Below are 18,678 nucleotides of genomic sequence, written 5' to 3' on the forward strand. Positions count from 1 at the left end.
TTGCACCTGGCACTGTATGATCCCAAGCTGCTCTTTCTGCAAGAAGAGCTACACGACTTTATGAATCACAACATGTTGCAAAGAAATTCAATTTTTAACGAAGAGCTCCTACCTAGGGGATCAAAATATTACCCATGATTCTGCAAGTCTTCATCACACCTGTTGCATTATATACATTCTGCATCTTTCACTTCTGTGTTAATGCTTCTGCATATTAACCTTGTAAGAGCAACATCTTTCCTCTAAGCAGATTGGTTACAGCTTACCTTTTGGGAGGACAGTGTAGACAGTCTCCATGCCGGCATGAATATGGTCTGTCACATGACAATGCAGTAACCAAGTTCCAGGATTGCTTGGAATCATTTCAACAGTTTGGAATGTGCCAGGAAACAGATCAAAGACATCTCCCGTGTAGGTTCTGGTGAGCTTCCAGAGTAAAACACAAAACTCAATTCAAATGAGTTCAACATTACTTCTCTCCAAAATGATGTCTGTGATTGGTGGTCTAACATGTTTTTCTTTTTTATTAATAAAAGTCACAAAAGAAAATCAAATTATTATAAAATTATCTTTCTCATCACCCTAATCCAGGAGTAGGCAACTTCCAGGTGCTATGGCCGACAACTCCATGATTTCTCACCATTGGTGATGCTGGTTAGGGCTGATGGACAGTGTCAGCCAAAACATCAAAAAGGCCTCAAGCTGCTGATCCTAGCACTAAACTGTTTCCTGCAAGGAGTGAGATGTTTGGCAAAAGCCACTTGCTAAATCCTGATATGCTCCCAATTGGAGTTGCAGCTAAACATCTGTGGCTATTTATCCTCCACTCCAATTTATAGTCAATTTGCTATATCGGAGGTCAACATGTGGACCCAGTGTAGCACCTCCCCTTCCCCCAGCATGCATTCAGAGGTAAAATCACTGGCTGTGACAATGGGGTTGCTATCAGGGCCCTTTTGAAGTGAAGCCTGGGGGTGTAGGCATTGGAAATCTCCAGCCTGTAAGCTGGATATGGACTCCAGAGGTTCTACTGCCATTATCCCTCTCTCCTGACAGGGAAAAGCTACACTTCTTTCCAATAGAGCAATTTTTGCACTGCACAACAACAAAATAAAGCAAATTGCCCTTGGAGGAAATTATGATTTCCTTCCATGGAAATTCCCTCCACAAGATTTGCATTTAAATGGGATTGAGTATGTGTTTGTGTCTACATTGTGGCATGCAACCCCTAATATGCTTCTCTAGAGCCAATGTAGCTCCCCAGCCAAGAAAAGTTCCCCACCCATGCCTCGATCTCTCTCCATCTTAAAAGTTATATTTCAGTTGAATTCAGACAGAAAGCCCTGGCCCATAACTGTTGTGAGCTGGAAGGCTGATGAGATATTTACTCAAATCACAGAGTCCTGCTTTAAGCACAGAAGCAGAATGTAGCATGAATTCCACTCAGCTGCAAAGACCAAATCTGCTCCGGCATATCAGCATGAGCATGCTGTGTTAAGGAGGTGAGTTATTTGGGATAACATGCCAGATTTTATCTTGGGTAACAGATGCTGGGAAACATCTGGCTGGAAGCCTTGGAAAGCTGCTCCTGCCTGTCAAACCAGAGGGGCCCATGATCTGACTCAAGCATACAAAAAGCAGCTTTGAATGACTTGGGATTAAGATTGGGTCCCCCCTTTTTTGTTTGCATACCACCTCCTACCAAAAATGGCCCACAGAGTAGCTTACAATATGTTAATATATGATTTAAAATGTACAAGGAAAATTTTATAATAGAACCCAAAGGCCTAAAGTGATAAATAAAGCGATCCGTGTTGGCCAGCAGAAGGATAGTGAGGATCACAGCCCTCCCTTGGGAGGGAGCTCCACAGCCTGGAAGTGGCCACCAAAAATTCCCTCTCTCAGGTCATTACCAAACACATCTGTGAAGGTGGAGAACTCCAAGCAAAGCCTTCTCTAGAAGCTCTGAGGAACCAAACAGGTTCATATAGGAGAAAGTGGTCTTTCAAAATGTCTACCTTTCCTTCAGTTTAAAATACAAGGCTGGAAAAATAATCAGGGTCTTTACCTTATAATCGAAGCTATGGCCATGGAAATGCACCGTGTGCATATCAACTTCATTCCCCATTCCAATCAAGGCCCAGCTGACTTTATCTCCGACGTGCATAGTAAGACCGTGTAAGTTTCCATAAAGTTTTCCATTAATGGCTAGGGGAAAGAAGTGTTATCATGAAAGTAAAAAAGTGACCTGTTTTGCAGGGAAATACTTTCACAGATGATTAATCCAGCCTCCGCAACCTGGTGCCATCCAGATGTGTGGGACCTGAGATGGCTATTGCCATATAGTTATACTAATCATACAACTGATACAGAATATAGTGCTATTGATACAATGCGATTATAAATGAAAAGAACATATATCACAATATCATATACCCATGTAAAATTGCATGTAGCAAGGTTGATGACATAGACAGGACTAGCTGAAATCTGATGACAACATAAGTGGACTTCCACCTGGATATTTCACATTACTCCAGACCAGACCTGCAGTGAACTCTTATGCATGATTACGCAGAAGTAAGTCTTACTGTGTTCAAATAATGTTCTCCCAGCTAAGTATGCAAAGGATTCCTGCAAGTCTCAAAGAAGCAGATACTGTTACGTGCCGTTAGGTCATCTCCAACTTATGGCCACCCTATAAAAGAATGGCCTCCAAAATGCCCTGTCCTTGACAGCCCTGCTAAATCAGAATGCTACTTTAACAGAAGTGTAAGAATGTAATCTAATGAGCTGCGATGCTCTGACAATGTATGTTCGCAGAACGGAATTTAAAGAACCTGGAACTTGAGCAAGAGGGTGTGTAACCTGCTACTGCCAGTACTGCTGGCCCTCTTCTCCATTCAGCACCTGCAAAACATGTTTTCACCGTAGAAGGCACTTACACCAATCTATTAATGAAGAAAAGAGACGATGCTTGATGTTACCCTTAATGCACAATGATGCCTCTAACTATCTGGTATGGTTGACACGATGGCAAATATCCAAGAATGTGCCAGCACTAGTGAAGTTGTTAATGAAGTAGCAATGTAAGTACTTTTTGCTAGTGCAATGGGATAAATTGTCACTTCCCCCCATTTGGCAAGCAAATGCTGGTTACATTGCACAGTTGTGCATCACTAGGACTGACACTGGCACAACATTGGATACTACCCCAGCTGTTCATGAAAATGAAGCTGGAAGGATGCTTCCAGCACAGCTTCTATGAGAGACAGACTGGCATCTTATAGTCATTTACATGGGATTGGGTCCCATTGAACTCAATGAGATTGACTTTGCTGTAGATATGTACAGAACTGAGTTGTTGTGGGCTTAGAGCTGTACCATAATCCTACACCACAGTTCATTTATATCAAAGTTATGAATATGGAAAGGGTGATGAATAGGAGCATTTTTGCCAGTTATTGATTACGGAGTGCCATAGGATGGTTGCACAATATCCCCTGGGCCTGATTCACCATTGGTTATTCTGGACATTGGGAATAATCCACATGTATACAAACATACCATGCATTTTATTGCTTTCTATAAATTCCTCATCATTTTTGTCCACAGCTTCTGGATTGGCAGAATGGGTCTTGATATTTTCATCTATAAGCCAAGACTGATTTTCATCGAATACCATAAAAAGAAGGCCAAACATTTTCCCTTGAGAGTTTTCTAATTGAAGTTGACGCTGGTGGAGTTGAGGCTGATCCTTGCGGCAGACTAAGAGTGTCCCAATTAATCCAGTGTAGAGATCCTGAAAGAACAAAATATTATTATTAATAGGGGAGGGGAAATAGCATACTATTAGCCCATACTGAGTACCAATGGGGAAGCACCAACATCACTAAAACTTTTATTTAATCAGCTGAACCCAGATTAAGTGAGAACCAGTGTAGTATTGTGTTAGAGTACTGGACTAGGATTTGGGCAATCCAGATTCTCGTCTCCACTCAGCCATGTGTCTCAATGGGTAACTCTGGACTAGTCACTGACTCTTGTCCAAACCAACCAAACAAAGTTGTTGAGAGGATAAAATGGAGAGGAGGGGCAAGAGGTCTATATAAACTGCCTTGGGTTCCTTGCAGGAAAAAGATGGGATATAAGCATAAATGTGTAAATATAGTCATTGATTAACACAGAACTGAACTGCAATGAAATCTGGATCCAACCCTTTATATGTATCCATTATAAACAGGAATAGGCAGGTGAAACTTGGCTTGTGCCAATTATCATCTGTCTTTTCCAAACAAAGTTTATAGGACTTGAAAGGGGTGGTATCTCAGCCTTAGACTCCAAATGTACACTTCCCTCCGCTAAAAACAGGAGACCTGTGGCCCTCCAGCTCCCTGGTTTAGCAATGCCTTGTAAAAAGAACAAATTTGATCACAACCATTTCAAACTTACCCTAACTTTATCCACAGTTGAATAATATGCCCAAGGGATGCAATCAGAATCCCCTTCTGCAGGACCAGAACTCTCTGGGATTTCCCAGACATACTGCTGTACTGCACCTGAGTGAAATAAATATTATTTTTTAACAAATGTGTAGATATGGACTTACCAATCAGCTTTTAAATCATTTCCCTCATCATCAACTTCAGAAAAACAGAGGAAATTGTCAAAATCATAGGCCTTTGTTCTCCCCTCTTCCTACGTGACAACTGAACTATGCCCATGATAGCAATGCACCAGGGAAGACAGAGCCTTGCAACTTAAACAAAAGATGAGAGCAGATGGTCCTTTATTTTATTACTTATAGTTCCCTTGAGCTTCATCCCTGTCTCAAACAGGATGGCTGGACTATTGCTGTCTTTCCTCTGTAAATAGCCCTATCTTAAGTTTCAAATCACTAAGTCAAAGTATGCTCCATTAAGATGAAAGGGGATCTTCTGATTTCAGAACTTTGCAACATTAAGAATTTTACTGCTGTTTTTTATTCTACATTTATCATTATGTTTCACTTCATACACTGGATGTATATGCAATCCATCGGCTCCTTGTCCTTTTTGCACCCCACCACATCTCCCAAATGTAGTAGCAGAACAAAGCTCAGCTGCACAGCACCTGCTCTGCATACAAAAGGTTCCAGTTTAACCCGCTACTCTACAGCCACAGGAAGGGCAGCAAGACTCTTGCCTGAAACCCTGGGGAGCTGCTGCCAGGCAGTGCTGACAATACTGGATAGATGGACCCATGGTGCGTCTCAGTCCAATATACATACATAGGATACAAGATACAAGCTGACTCTGAACTTGAATGGTGAAGGTATTTATTAGTTGTTGTTTTTGCCCTCCAAAAGCAGAAATGAGGAAAGGATCAGATGCACACTTGGAATACTCCAAAGGGGAAAGTCCCAAGGAATACACATGTGCACAATTCTTATTAATTAATTAATTCGTTTCAAGGAACTCAAGGTGGCTTATATAATTTTCCTCCTCTTAAGCTTATTTTCACAATAGGTTGGACTGAGAGTCTGTGACTGGCTCCAGTGAGTTCCATGGCTGAATGGGGTCTAGAATGTAGATCTCCTGAGTCCCAGTCCCATGCTCTTAACCACTACATTACACTGCTCTCTGCCTGGCACAGTGCTTCTTTTTCCCCAGGAATGCTTAATAGTTCAGGAAAAAAAGCCTTGAATCACTATGATATGTAACACAACAGATGCATTTGTAGTAGATGCACAGTCAGAAAATTTCCTCTCCCTGGAGATTCACCAAAGCCCAGATCTTAGGAACATAGGCTCAGAGTGGTAGCCAACCACAGTTTCAGACAAGATTATTTCCCAGCTCTTTCTAGGGATTGAACCCTGTGCAGTGTCTGTCCCTCAGCTGTCCCTGAGCCCTGACTGGGATAGTGTAAATGGGTATTCTGCAACAGCAGGGGGTTGGACCCAATGGCCTTCATGGCCCCTTCCAACTCTATTATTCTATGATTCTTTATCACCCAAACTCCAAACATGTTTTTCCCTAAAATTAAATGGGCAGGTTTAAGTAATTATGGGTTTTTACTAGCTAAGGGTTTTGCCTTATTTCTATGTCTTTTGTTATGTTCATTTTTCTATTATCAGTTACACTTAGCCCTTACAATGAAACAGGGTGAAGAAATAATACATGATGCAATTACCTGGACTGGTTTCTGCTACATCTGGAGAGGGAGTTTTCACTCCTTGTGCATAAATAGAAAAAGGTCTAGACGCCTTATTTTTTGCAACAATCACAATTTTATCTCCAGCATGTGCAGTAATGAGGGGGCCTTTGGAAAGAGGAAAAACAAAGATGCTATAAAGGGCATGGTGTGAAAGAAAATGTCAGTGTGATTAGTGGCATAAAACTTCAAATAATACATCAGTACAGAGGAAATGCACAATATGACATATTTACATTTTTAGGGCTTTTAAGCACTTAATTGTATGATTAAATTCAGTTTAATTAAACAAGCTGAACTTTTCTATCTAGACTGAATCCAGTGTTTCAAACAACAGTCTTAAAACTCCATATGCAAGTCACAGAGGTCCAGTTCTGCTTGTTTTTTGAAGGAGCCTATTATACAGACACATTTTGCACTGGAACTATCTCTAATGTTCACAGATGTACATGTTCTTCACCTGCTTCCAGGAGTTTAACAAATAGAAGTGGAAACAGATTTTCTGTGCCCTTTTGACAGCTAACAGACTGATACTGCAATACTGGAAGAATTAAAACCTCCGATAATGCAATGAATTGAGGACCTTACAACACTTTTCATATACGCACTTCAAATGGTTATTTGGCCTGCTTTTGTTGAAGACTATTTATAACTGCTAGAAATGTATTAGAATTTCATACAAATCCATGTATTTTACATTTGAGAAACAGAATTATTATTTTTTTAATTGGGTGCCTGTAGACACCACACCCTTTATAGGTGTGCAAGTGCCATTTTGCCACCTTGAGATGACCTGCTGTAAACTAAATTATAATTTAGCTCCATGCAAATGAGCCATACTTCCCTTCCCAGTTATTCCCTAACCCTCTCCCAGTCATGGAAAGCCAAGAAGAAGTATCCACTGGCCTCAGTTTGAACTGGCCTCAGTCTTTCACTGTGTCCAAACCAGAAAGTACAGTCAGATTAAACCATGGTTTCTTTGAACAAGCTAGGATTAGAAGCCATAATTTGATTTTGGATTTATTTCAGTAAGCCATACTTCTTAACTAAAGCAGAGTTTGGCCCAGGAATGAGAAAATGTCATTAGTCTAAGCCAGGAAGAAGATGCTTTCACTTTCTTCTTCACAGTTGCACCAGAGGACTATGTGAAGCCTAAAATGAAAGACAGTATGGATTAGCATTCCATGCAGACCAAATTGGTTTTTCAGGACTGTGATGGGCCATACTGGGTTTCAAGCTGAAAGGGGCTGCTCCCTTCACTTTATGTTTAATGCCCATAAAGTAAGGTAAAGTTAAGCAAGGCCCTCCGCATGTAGCCCAGAGTACTGGATCAGGATCCGTATGTGTTTGGTGTGCACACAGAATTCCTGGCTGTGTCTGAGGCATCTCTGCAGCTGGGTGTAAATCTATATTGCTACACTGCGTGCAAAAATCCAACCCATGTGTGGATCTGTAGGTACACACTGGGGTTTCCACACCTGTAGAGGGCCTCCAAAAACAGAAGCCCCCAGTAGTGTTCCGATCAACAGTTGCTTCAAAGGTCACATGCCTAAATTCATCCCAGTCCATATAAATGTCAGTATCTGTTCCTGCAATTCATGGAGCCAAATACCTTGAATTCCCAGGTGCTCTTCTTCTTCCTTCCTTTTCTTGGGTGTACTGAATGTTTCATCCGTATATTCCCGATAAACCACTTTCTTGTATATTGACCCAATATATTTATCTTCTTTGTTTAAGAATGGATTCCCTGGGCTGAAAGGGGGTAGGAATGAAACAAACATGTGCATATGTTTCCTCTTCCTACATCTTTATAGGTATAAAACTATGATCAAATGTTCAAGCTGAAAAGCATGGATCTCCAGACATTTGTTTTCTCCTTGGATTGAAATGGTATTTCAACCAGGTTGGTATTCCAAGAGATTGTGTTGTCACTCTTTTATTGAAAGGAATTAGTGAGATGCCTGTGGCTAGCCGACATTAAAGAAGAGGATTTAGCCATCACTAATCCATGTTATTCCCAAATGGATGCTTAAGCATTCCCTGGCTTGCTATAGTTTCCTTTAGCCCTCCTGTCCACTCCTAGCATGTATCCCATCAGGTTTTGCAAAGCAGCCTCAGCACCCTGCTACACTGCTGGACCAAATGCACTCATTACCAGAGTAGAGGTTTTTGTCATTTTTCCCCACCTCTGGAGAGATGTGCACAAATGCAACATTCTTTTTCACCTTCAGGGAGAGTTCCGCAAATTAAACCTCTTCCTTTAAAAAATAAATGCAGAGAGATTCATCCAAATTTGCTAAAACACAGTAACTACTCGCTTAAGTGAATTTGTGTAATTTTTGTGAAAAAAAATTAAAACTAAAAGTTAAGTTTGTGTAAAGCTCTCTAAAAGAGAAAAGGGTTAAAATTGCACAAATCTCCTTGAACTTGAAAAAATGCTGTCTCTCTCTCTAGAGAGATGAACCAGAGGAGTAAATTGACTAGTGTCATTATACACATAATATACAGGAGATATTATTAGCAAGACTATGATGAATGACTGGGCTTCTTGCTGCTCTTGCCAGGCTGCTCTGCAGTGCTTTCTGACAAGCCTCACACAAGCCTTCTTGCCTAGTTCACATGGCACAACTATCCATTGTGAAAACATGCCATCCTGAACAACCCAACAGCAAGCCATGGGTTCTCACAGTGGCCTGTGCATGGTTAATAAAACATGCTGAAGAAACCACACTGGGTTCAGGTGCAGTTTCAACAACCTCTGCTCCCCAAAATGAACAAGGCTGGCAACCCACCATAAGTTATTGTGCTGTGCAAACCAGGTAATTAAGTATAGCCTTGCCAAACTTAACCAATCAAATGTTGCAAGGTGGCTGGTTTTATCAACCAAAAATAGTGGAGAGTTTATTTAGGGGATATAAGTAGAGGGCTAACATTATATACAGATTTCAATTTTTTTAAAGGTTCACACACAAATTTAAAATAAGGTCCCCATTGATCTGTGTAGTTCAGCTAATAGCTAATGAACAATAGCCAATTAGGAAACACCATTCACATGGTGTTGGATACGAGGTTAATTAAAAGGCTGGCAGTCTGATTATCCTCAAGAGGTGATACAGTGCTAGTGTGACATAGTGGTTAGAGTGTTGCACTGAGACCCATCCAGGTTCCAGTCTTTTCTCAACCATGAAGTCCACTGGGTTTCTTGGTTATTCATTGACTCTCAGCCTAAGCTGCCTCATAGGGTTGTTCTAAAGATCATATGAAGAGGAGGATGACCATGTAAACCACCTTTAGTTCCTTACAAGAGGAAAAAGACATGCTTCCTCTGGAATCTGCTACATGAAGTGCCTACTTCATCATGCTTTATAACAAGACTGCCTCTGGTTGGGCAATGATGCAGATGAATCAGCCAGTATTTATACTACACTTTCCATCCAACATTTAGTGCGGAAGAACCATGTTGTCTGCAAGTATGTGTGACTCTATTTTATCCAGCCTTCCCTCAATGAAGTTCAAGGAACTCATGCATAGCCCAACTGCTCCCTTTGTATTTAATCCTCACAACAGTCCTGGGAAGTAAATTAGGATCAGAAATGGTGACTTGCCCCAAGTCACCCCAGTGAATTTTGGGCTGGGGGGCACTGGGACCCAGGTCTCATTGGTCTAATTTCAGCAATGTAACCATCACACTACACTGGATCTATGTATTCATCCCCTTTGCATGTTCATTTGCACCAACTTGAAAAAGGACAGAAAAGAACAGCTAGCCTCTGACATTCTTTTCTAGGGTTTTATGTACTTGCTCTGCCTGACCTTTCATCATGGAACTGATGCCTCTCCTGTTCCCATGTCCTGTCAGAGCCAAAGTCCCAGTCGACCACCTCGAATGCAATGTAAATTGTACGTAGGTTAGGTTCTGCATCATTGTACCGTGGTGATGATGCACACCTCTTCACTTCATATGTCTGTCTCATACCTCCTGCGTAATGATCTGTTGTCAGGCAGGCCAGTTCAAAGATCCCTGGAGGTAAACAAGCAGAAAGCACACAGATGAGACCAAACAGAAAGCAAACCAATGGAAATCCAGTACTCTTCAGATTTTATTACACCTGGCCTAAAGATCAGGGAGGGATTTGGTCACTTCACATTTAATCTCAGCCCACTTAATTCCAGTGAAATGAGGCTATCCTTTGGTATCCTCCAAATTTTTCAGTACATTTCTCCAATCAAAATTGATAAAAACTCACATCAATTATGGGAAAATGTGCTAAAATGGGTATATTAATAAACATAATGTACAAAATCCATATTTACTCATAACATGCTTGGAAGTTCTCAAGGGAAGTATATGAGAGGAGCAAACCAACTCCACACAAGCCCTAGAATATATACACCAGATCTTTCACTTTTGGACTGGTGCTTTAGGAAAAATGTAAAGAGTGAGAGATGTTTTCCAAAGTATTAAATGTGACGTGGTAGAGGAAGATGCCGTGCCAGCATCATACCTTGACTCAAATAGCCAACAAGTACAGTTCTGGCCCAGAATATTCTCCTTATTCAGATACGCAGAGGGTTCCTTTGGAGCATATGAGGTTTGTAGGGATCCAGTGGCTGAATGAACACATTCACTCCAGAAAAAAGCCCCATGAAAAAATGGGTTTCAGTGGGACGTACAATCTTCAGCAATTAGGGACTATGGGATAAATAAGGCAGGATCATATAACTGAATTCAGTGTCTTGAAGCAGCCTATTTCACACCTGAAAAACTCAGAGTAGTGTGCAATGTGTATCTTGGGATCCACTCCAGCAATATCTAGATAGCAATTATAACAGTAAATACTTTTCATTGTTCACCTTCTGACTTCGGTTCCATAATAGCTGTGACAGAGGTATGGGGAAACACATTAGCTGTATCCTTTCTTGTCCCTTTAGTCAAAAAAGTATTTCCTGAAAAATGTATTCCATGAATGTCAACCTCTGATCCCAAGCCAATCACATGCCAAGAAACAATGTCTCCTCTACACATCTCAAGACCTTTCAGGTTTCCATACATGTACCCATTTATGGCTGCAAAAGAAGTATGCAAATTAATGTTTAAACATAGCCCATGCCAAAATTCCAAGCAATTATTTCATATAACTTGCATATATTTCCAAGGAACTGTTGCTAACAGAAAGGACAAAAATGTCTATACCTATATTATTTCAGCAAATTAGGGAATCCATGAGAATAAACCTATTTCTTAAAACTGTTTATCTGAGATATTTAACAACACATGTTGATCAATCCTATGCACAAGTACCAAGAAGTAAGTTGTGTTTTGTAATGAAGCTTATGCCTAAATAGTTAAATCTCCAAGCTGAATTGCATATACATCTATCTTTTGTATTTCATGCATGCTATACTTTTTAACCAGAAATCACACTCACAGTGGCTTACAAAAAAAATTAAAATTGATTCAAACAATAGAACAATACATTAAACCATGCTTTATCTTGAACTCATGCACTGAGCAGGGGGTTGGACCTGAATACCTTATTGGCCTCTCCTATCTCTATTGTTCCATGATTTTATCCAAATACACAATTACAGAATAAAAGCAGCCCCTAACCTAACAGAGTCACCTTTGGAATGGCTTCTTTTCTTACCCAAGAAGAGATGCAATCTTAGGTCAAGGGAGAGGATGGGGAGATCTCAGATTTGTTTATTGTTCTGGTACAGGGTTGGTTGGTTGGTTGGTTGGTTTTTTGGGAGGATTTAGCAGGAGGAAATTATCTAGGTTAAAGCTAGGGGTGGTGTATCTGGTGGCCTCTTGGGTAACTGTCAGGGGAATAGGGGGCATCGGCCCCTGTGGATCCTAGACTGCCCTGAACCCACTTCCAGCATCCTTCCTACCTCCTGCAAAACACTGCCAGTGAGATGCAGGGACAATCCAAGGATGCAAGTGCACCAGGGACATCTCTTCTGATATCATTGTCCCTAGAACTGTGGCCTAATAAAGAATTTATCTTACTCCATTCAGTAATGAAACAAAATGTAACCTCTTACAATGCATCTTGTTGGATTCCTGGAAGTCTTCATCTTCCTTATCAATCTCTTCAGGGTGTTTTGTAAAGAGTTTGATATTCTCATCAAGATACAAACTCAGATTCTCATCAAATACAGTTGCAAGGAGGAAAAATTCCTTGGTTACATTTTTCTATGGGAAGGAAAAAGGGAAAAACAGAGTGGAGAATTTTATTAAACTGAGTGGCCTAACATCTGTCTCTCAGCAACACGCAGGTAAGTATCCAATTCAGAATGCACATCACCCCCAGCCAAAATGCCAATGGAACAGCTGGTGGGTTGATGGGAACTGTAGTTCACATCTGGAAGGCTTCCGACTGAGGAAGGCTGAGCTAACCTAAACTTGTTTCTCAATGTAAAGGTGTGACTAGTTTCTGGGATGATTATGAAAAAATGTGCAAATATTTTGAAACTCTCTTTTTAAATAAACCATCATGGCATGCATGCAAAAGTCACCCTAAAGTCACTCTAGGTTTAAGCGGAATGCAGTCTACTAGTCATGTTTTGGGACCTGCTGGTGCTAGACAGATCCTGCAAAAGGACAGAACCCCTAGAGATTTAATCACATCACTTGTCTAACACATTGTGTGTAGTCTGATAGCAAGCATATTTATCATACGATCTATATGACAAGGTACCCAATAAATTATTTCAAGACAGGCACATAAAACATGCTTCCAGATGAGGCTTTTATGAGGAATCTTTGGACTCCACTCATAACCTTCCCATCAGGTTTGTTGCTGTTGCTGTTTAAGTGATGTATGTATCCTGTCCAAAACCCCCCAACTACATCAACAACCCTGGGTAGCCTTGTCAAAAACCTCAGTTTAAAAGGAAGCCTGTCCTTTGACAGCTAACTTTGATAGCAGAAACCTCACAGGACATTACCCAGGTGAGGCTTCTTTTCAGACCCCTGCAAATGCACATCTCCACACTTGTACAAATCCAAGCACTTACCAAAAATGAAAATATTTGCACACACTTGGAGTTCAAAACATTATTTGCAGGGTGGATTGTTACACACAACCTCACCCATAGCTTAGGAAGGAAGAGCAACAATTAGGAATTGGGTAGGTTATTTCAATTCTCCTTGCACTACCTGTTTTCCTGAGGGAAGCAATGACCCTTTCCTGCACACCAAAAGTGGGCCCACCAGGCCACTGCTAGTGTCCTTAATTGGATCTGTTGCTGAATAATAAATCCAAGTCAAACAATCCGGATCTTCTGGAGTAGGACCCACAGTTTCTGGCACTTCCCACTCATAAATAAATGTGTCGCCAGGATTCACATGTGAAGATGGACTTGCAGTGCCTGTAATGCGGTCACAATGAAAAGAAACACCCACAGACAGTCAGAAGTTGCCAGTTCTGCAATCAGTGGTAATATGCCAAGATATTTCTTAATTTCTTCCAATTTATATACCTCAAGAGCATCAGTAACCCTTTAATATATATATATATATATTTACCTCCAGAGATGGTGTTGTACAAGGAGCCCTCATTGCTCTTGCTGTAGCTTAGACCATGAGGCTGAATGCTTATAGGGTGACTTGCGCGGTTTTGAAAAGTCACCATGATGAAGTCACCAACTTCTGCTCTGAATATGGGTCCTAGTTAAAAACAACAGTGATACATATCTAAAATATTGTATCGTAATCATCATTACAGGAGTCTTCCCCCTACTTGGTGTCCCCAGATAGTCTTCTCTGAGCATTTTCCACTAACACAAGTTGGAGTCCAAAACATCCAAAGGGCAGTAGTCTGGGGAAGGCTGCATTAGAGTCAATAGTCAATTAATAATGTACCCATCAGGAAAGCCAAGGTTATCATACAGCCAGGACACTCCTCAGAAGAATTTCACTCCTTTCCCTGACTCCCACATCCCAGCTCTATCATTATGCTTCCCCAGATGGAGAACATTCTGTTACAGCCCACAACAAACAGAAATCTCATCTTGGGATGCAGGGAAAAATATTTGATTCTGAAACCTCTGTGGCTTGCACCATTTTCCTTTCAGGGTAGGGGTCATATTAAGATTGCCAGCAGCAATCTTTGGTAGATGCATTTCCAACATGCAAAACTGACAAAGGAAGCTTCAGGTTTGCTGTATGCTGAGATATGATCTGTCTTTGTTGTAACTATCTATAAACATGAGATGTATATAAGATGGATATACTGTGTGTGTACCTTAACATACTTATATTAAGGGTCACTGAGAACTGTTGTCAACAGAGCAGGGAAGAAAAACCTCTGACTGTCCAGATATTGTCACACTCCCAACATGTAGTTCCAAACAGCATAGTCAATACCCAAGGCTGGTAAGCGTTCTCATTTAATGATATCCGATGGAGCCCAGAATGGTCCCCAGGATGTTTTAATGAACGGAAGTAGTCACCAGGCTTGGGATCATCCATAGGATAATTGGGTTAGAGCACTGGACATAGAACTGGGAATACCTGGGTTCTGATTTCGACTTGGGACACAACCCTCATTTATGAAGCACACTGAGCTAAGTTCAGCCAGTCGTCACCTCTCACACCAGCCTACCTCACATGTTTGCAAGGTTGAAAAAGGAAGAAGAGAACCATACATGTCATCCCTTGCTCCTCGGTGAAAAGAAAATGGTAATGCCTGTGATACATCCTGCTGTGGGATGCCAGGCTTGCCCCCTCTCCACTGTCCTTCTGCCAGGAAGCAAAGGCCTTTTTATTCAAGTGGGCTATAGGTGTGTGAACAGGTCTCTTGCTCTGGATGCTGTTTTTACTCCACTGATGCATTTTTAAATGCATTTTAATGGAATTTTTTAATTATTGTTTTACTATATTTTATGGTCATTGCAAGCCACCTTGATTGCCATTTTTCTTGGCAGAAAGGTAGTGTGGGAGACCCTGACTACTTTGGGGCACTGTGCAAATTTTAACATGGCAGCATGAGAGCTGCCTACTATTGTCATTGGCAAGCCTGTGGCCAATGGAGCACACCAACATCACTTTGCCAAAAGATCACTCGGCCCGGGATCCAGTCCTAGCAGGTAGCCAAAACACAACTCCTTCTCAGCTCTTCCTTCTTCTGCCTGGGACTCCTGCCCACTTCTGATTTTGGTCTCTCTGCCACTCACCTCTGTTCTGCAAGGGAACTGTCCACTCTGGGAACCACCTGGGGAGCATCCCATCCCCATCCTTTAAATCATCCTGAGGACCACCCCGATCTATTGAAGCATCTTGGGGAACATCAGCATTCATTAAAAGCGCCCTAGGGACCATCCAATTATCCTATGGATGATCCCAATTCTGGTAACCACTCCCATTCATTAAAACATCCTGGGGAACATTTGAAAGCACTGAAGTATACAACTTTTCTGGAATAGTGGGCACATTTGAAATGTGATTAAGATGTATGGAGAATCTCACAAAATCGATGCCATGGGAAGCAGGGGATTATTCATCCACCACACAACAGAGTTGGTGGGTGAGCTTCAGAACAACAACAACAACAAAGTTTTCTGAACCCACACTTTTCTTTTCCAGAATTTATTTCACAGAGGGCTCAACTGCTGAGGTTGAGAGACATGAGACATTCTTATGAAGATAAAAATGGAAGGTGAAGTTTTTCTTTGCAGCATGCTGACCTTCCAGTTTGTTTTTAAAATTCTTGAAAATAAAATAAGAAACAGGAGTGATAGGGAGGTTAGCATTTGCCGAGGGAGGGTCCCTGGACACCATGTTAGAGTATTCCAGCATTAAAGGAATATTACGGTATTAGTGTATTAAACCCCAGACTGTATCTATAGCCCCTTCAGGCAAAATAGACCTATGCACGGTTCATTAGACAACAGAATGGTGGAATTATTAGCTTTGCTCCTTTAGGCAGTGGCCTTATACACATTTATCAAGGGGCAATTTCTACTGAAATCATGCAAGTCTGACTGAATGCATGCACAGGAATGCAGTGTTAAAGTGGCTGTCCCTATTCTTAAAACCTCATCTGCTTTCAAATACCTTTGGCTTAGAATTGCCTTACCCAAAATTCCAAGATGTTCTTCTTCAGGGAGTCTCCTCACACGGGTTGCAAATGTATCAGTTTCATACTCACGGAAAACAGCTTTTCTATAGGCTCCACCAATTCTTTTGTCACCTTCTTCAAAAAATGTCTTGGCATCTCTAGGCAGCACAATAAACTGTTTTAAGAGTTGCATTCAGATAACAGCAAAGAGAAGGATATTCTACGTTTTGCTAATATTTTTTGGTTGGCCCCTTTGACTGTAGACCCAGCTCTGCCTTCTTTTGGGTTTTGGTTATACATACACACACACACACAGTCTGCACCTGCCCCCTCCCCCACCTACCTTTTTATCTTCACAATAAACCGGTGAGACAGGTTAGGCTAAGACAGTATTCTCCATCTTTCAGCTTTCAGATGTGTTGGATCTCATCTCCCATAATATTCAGCCATCAAGGACAACACACAATGACCATGAAGGCTGTGAATTAGAGAGTTGCAGTCCAACACCTCTGGAGGCTGACAAGTTGGAGAAAGATGAGCTTAGAGCTTGTGACTAATGGCCAGAGTTCATCCAGTGAGTATCCAGGGGACCATTAAAGCATCCTGGGGATGAAGTGAATCCAGTTTTTCCAGGATGCCAGAAGTTTTAGTCAGAAACATCTGTTTGTAAAGAACTGAATCAGTGGCATGCCTTGCATGCACTTTTTTGGAAGAATGGTGAGGAGGTCATGAAGGTGGAAGAGGGTACTGTTTGAAACTTCCATAGTTTCTTGAAGTCAGGCCAAGGCCTTACAGCTTTCTATTTGGAAGGAAGGGCACCAGAGATACTTGCCTTGAAACTGCCTCCCCGAAACTTTCCACAGATAAGGGCTGCTTTAGCTGTAAGAATGAAACTATTGCTTACTGAATCAGTTTCAACATCCCCCACAGCAGTTGGGGTATGTGTGAATACTGATGGACTCTGCGATGATGGGAGAGGGGAACTTTATAAATTCCATGACAAGAGGCCCTTCTTTTGTTCTTGGCCTTGGGAGGTGAGTTGATGCATCATTTACCCTGGCAACTTTGGAGATCCATGGTATTTCCCTAGACCTATTCAGGGAACCAATATGGCCATAGCTAAAGATAGATGTAAGCTTTCTTTTGCTTGTTTATATTCTACATCCATATTTCATCAGAGTTTTAATCAATGACATATCATCTTGACAGATAGTTTTGGTTCTTCCTAAGCATTCTCAACCCTGCTGGAACAGCCTCCTGGAGTCAAAACACTGCAGAAGAAGGCTTGGGCATATACATTTGACCTGACCATGGCCTCAGTTCAGGACAAGAAGAAAGACTGGTGAAGATCAGAGATCAGAGAAGACCAGAGAAGAGCTCACCATTCTTTGACCTTTCCATCTACCAATAATATAGGGTAAGGCATTGAGTCAAGCCAGTGTTATAGCCCACTGTTGACAAGATCCAGTTCTAGTGGTAGGTCTGTGCCCTCTGTTCAGCTCTGTCTAACACTGATGGAACCTGCCCAGGCTTTATCAGCAGTAACGTCAGCAACAGCACTGCAAGGGTGGCTGAGTCCTGCTATTTTAATTTCCCACAATGTCCCACAGCAGACGACATATTTGGCTCTTGGCTGTGGATTAAAATCAAAATGGAGAATCACATGAACCCAGCTGCTTAGGATGGAGGACCCAGGGTAGAACTGCTGCACCCTGCTGAGGCCCTGAATCCCCCACAGCTCTTCCAGGCCAGGAGGTACTGATGGAGCACATGGCTTTCTTCTGCTGATCTAAAGTTCCCCCTAACACACTGAGCACAAGGACACAGAAAGAGCCCTCCAGGAGTAATCTGCTCCATATCGTCTCCCAGGCATATATTCACTGGAAGGAAAATGTTCTATTTGCTTTGTATGCCCCGGCTCAGCCACTGATTGATTGATTGGCAGTACTCACTCATCGTTAATTAACTCTTTTTCTGTGAAATAATTTATTCCAGATGGGGCATAATTCCAAATGAGTTCCTCTGCTGCAATGTAATAATGTCTTATATTTGTCCGCGATTTGGATGGCAAACCATGGCCGTTACAGCTTTTCACCTCAAATGTGGCCTGCATGCCACCTGGAGAAAAGGAAAACAGAGTGGATAATGTTATAAATAAACATTATGAATAAACGCATTTTAGAGAGTCTCTCTCAGTCTCCTTTTCTTGTGTCTGTCTGTCTCTCTCTGTGTGTACATACCCACACACACAGTTTCTCTATAACACACACACATGGAGGGAGGGAGGGAGGGAGGGAGGGAGGGAAGGGGGAGAGAACTCCATGGACTTAAGAGCAGGAAAATTTGCAGACAAAAGCGAAGAGAGGCTTCCCCCAACCCTGTGCCTCCCTAACCCCTCTCAGCCCAAATCTGCATGATC

General features: G+C 41.6%; 1 protein-coding gene across 1 annotated transcript in view; it reads right to left on the bottom strand.

The window, feature by feature from the left end:
• LOC123024797 (ceruloplasmin) overlaps positions 1-18,678 on the bottom strand; it is a 33,465-nt gene that overhangs the window by 2,078 nt on the left and 12,709 nt on the right. The window contains exons 6-18 of the mRNA XM_044432955.1: positions 18,212-18,377; positions 16,278-16,417; positions 13,727-13,867; positions 13,358-13,569; positions 12,241-12,391; positions 11,047-11,259; positions 10,006-10,213; positions 7,805-7,944; positions 6,172-6,300; positions 4,453-4,559; positions 3,568-3,802; positions 2,069-2,208; positions 267-426 (exon numbers count right to left, since the gene is read on the bottom strand). Coding sequence (XP_044288890.1) covers positions 267-426; positions 2,069-2,208; positions 3,568-3,802; positions 4,453-4,559; positions 6,172-6,300; positions 7,805-7,944; positions 10,006-10,213; positions 11,047-11,259; positions 12,241-12,391; positions 13,358-13,569; positions 13,727-13,867; positions 16,278-16,417; positions 18,212-18,377 — 2,142 coding nt within the window. The remainder of the gene's footprint in view (positions 1-266; positions 427-2,068; positions 2,209-3,567; positions 3,803-4,452; positions 4,560-6,171; positions 6,301-7,804; positions 7,945-10,005; positions 10,214-11,046; positions 11,260-12,240; positions 12,392-13,357; positions 13,570-13,726; positions 13,868-16,277; positions 16,418-18,211; positions 18,378-18,678) is intronic.

The sequence above is a fragment of the Varanus komodoensis genome, unplaced genomic scaffold, assembly GCF_004798865.1.
Source record: "Varanus komodoensis strain SLA01 unplaced genomic scaffold, ASM479886v1 scaffold25, whole genome shotgun sequence".
Classification (NCBI taxonomy): domain Eukaryota; kingdom Metazoa; phylum Chordata; class Lepidosauria; order Squamata; family Varanidae; genus Varanus; species Varanus komodoensis.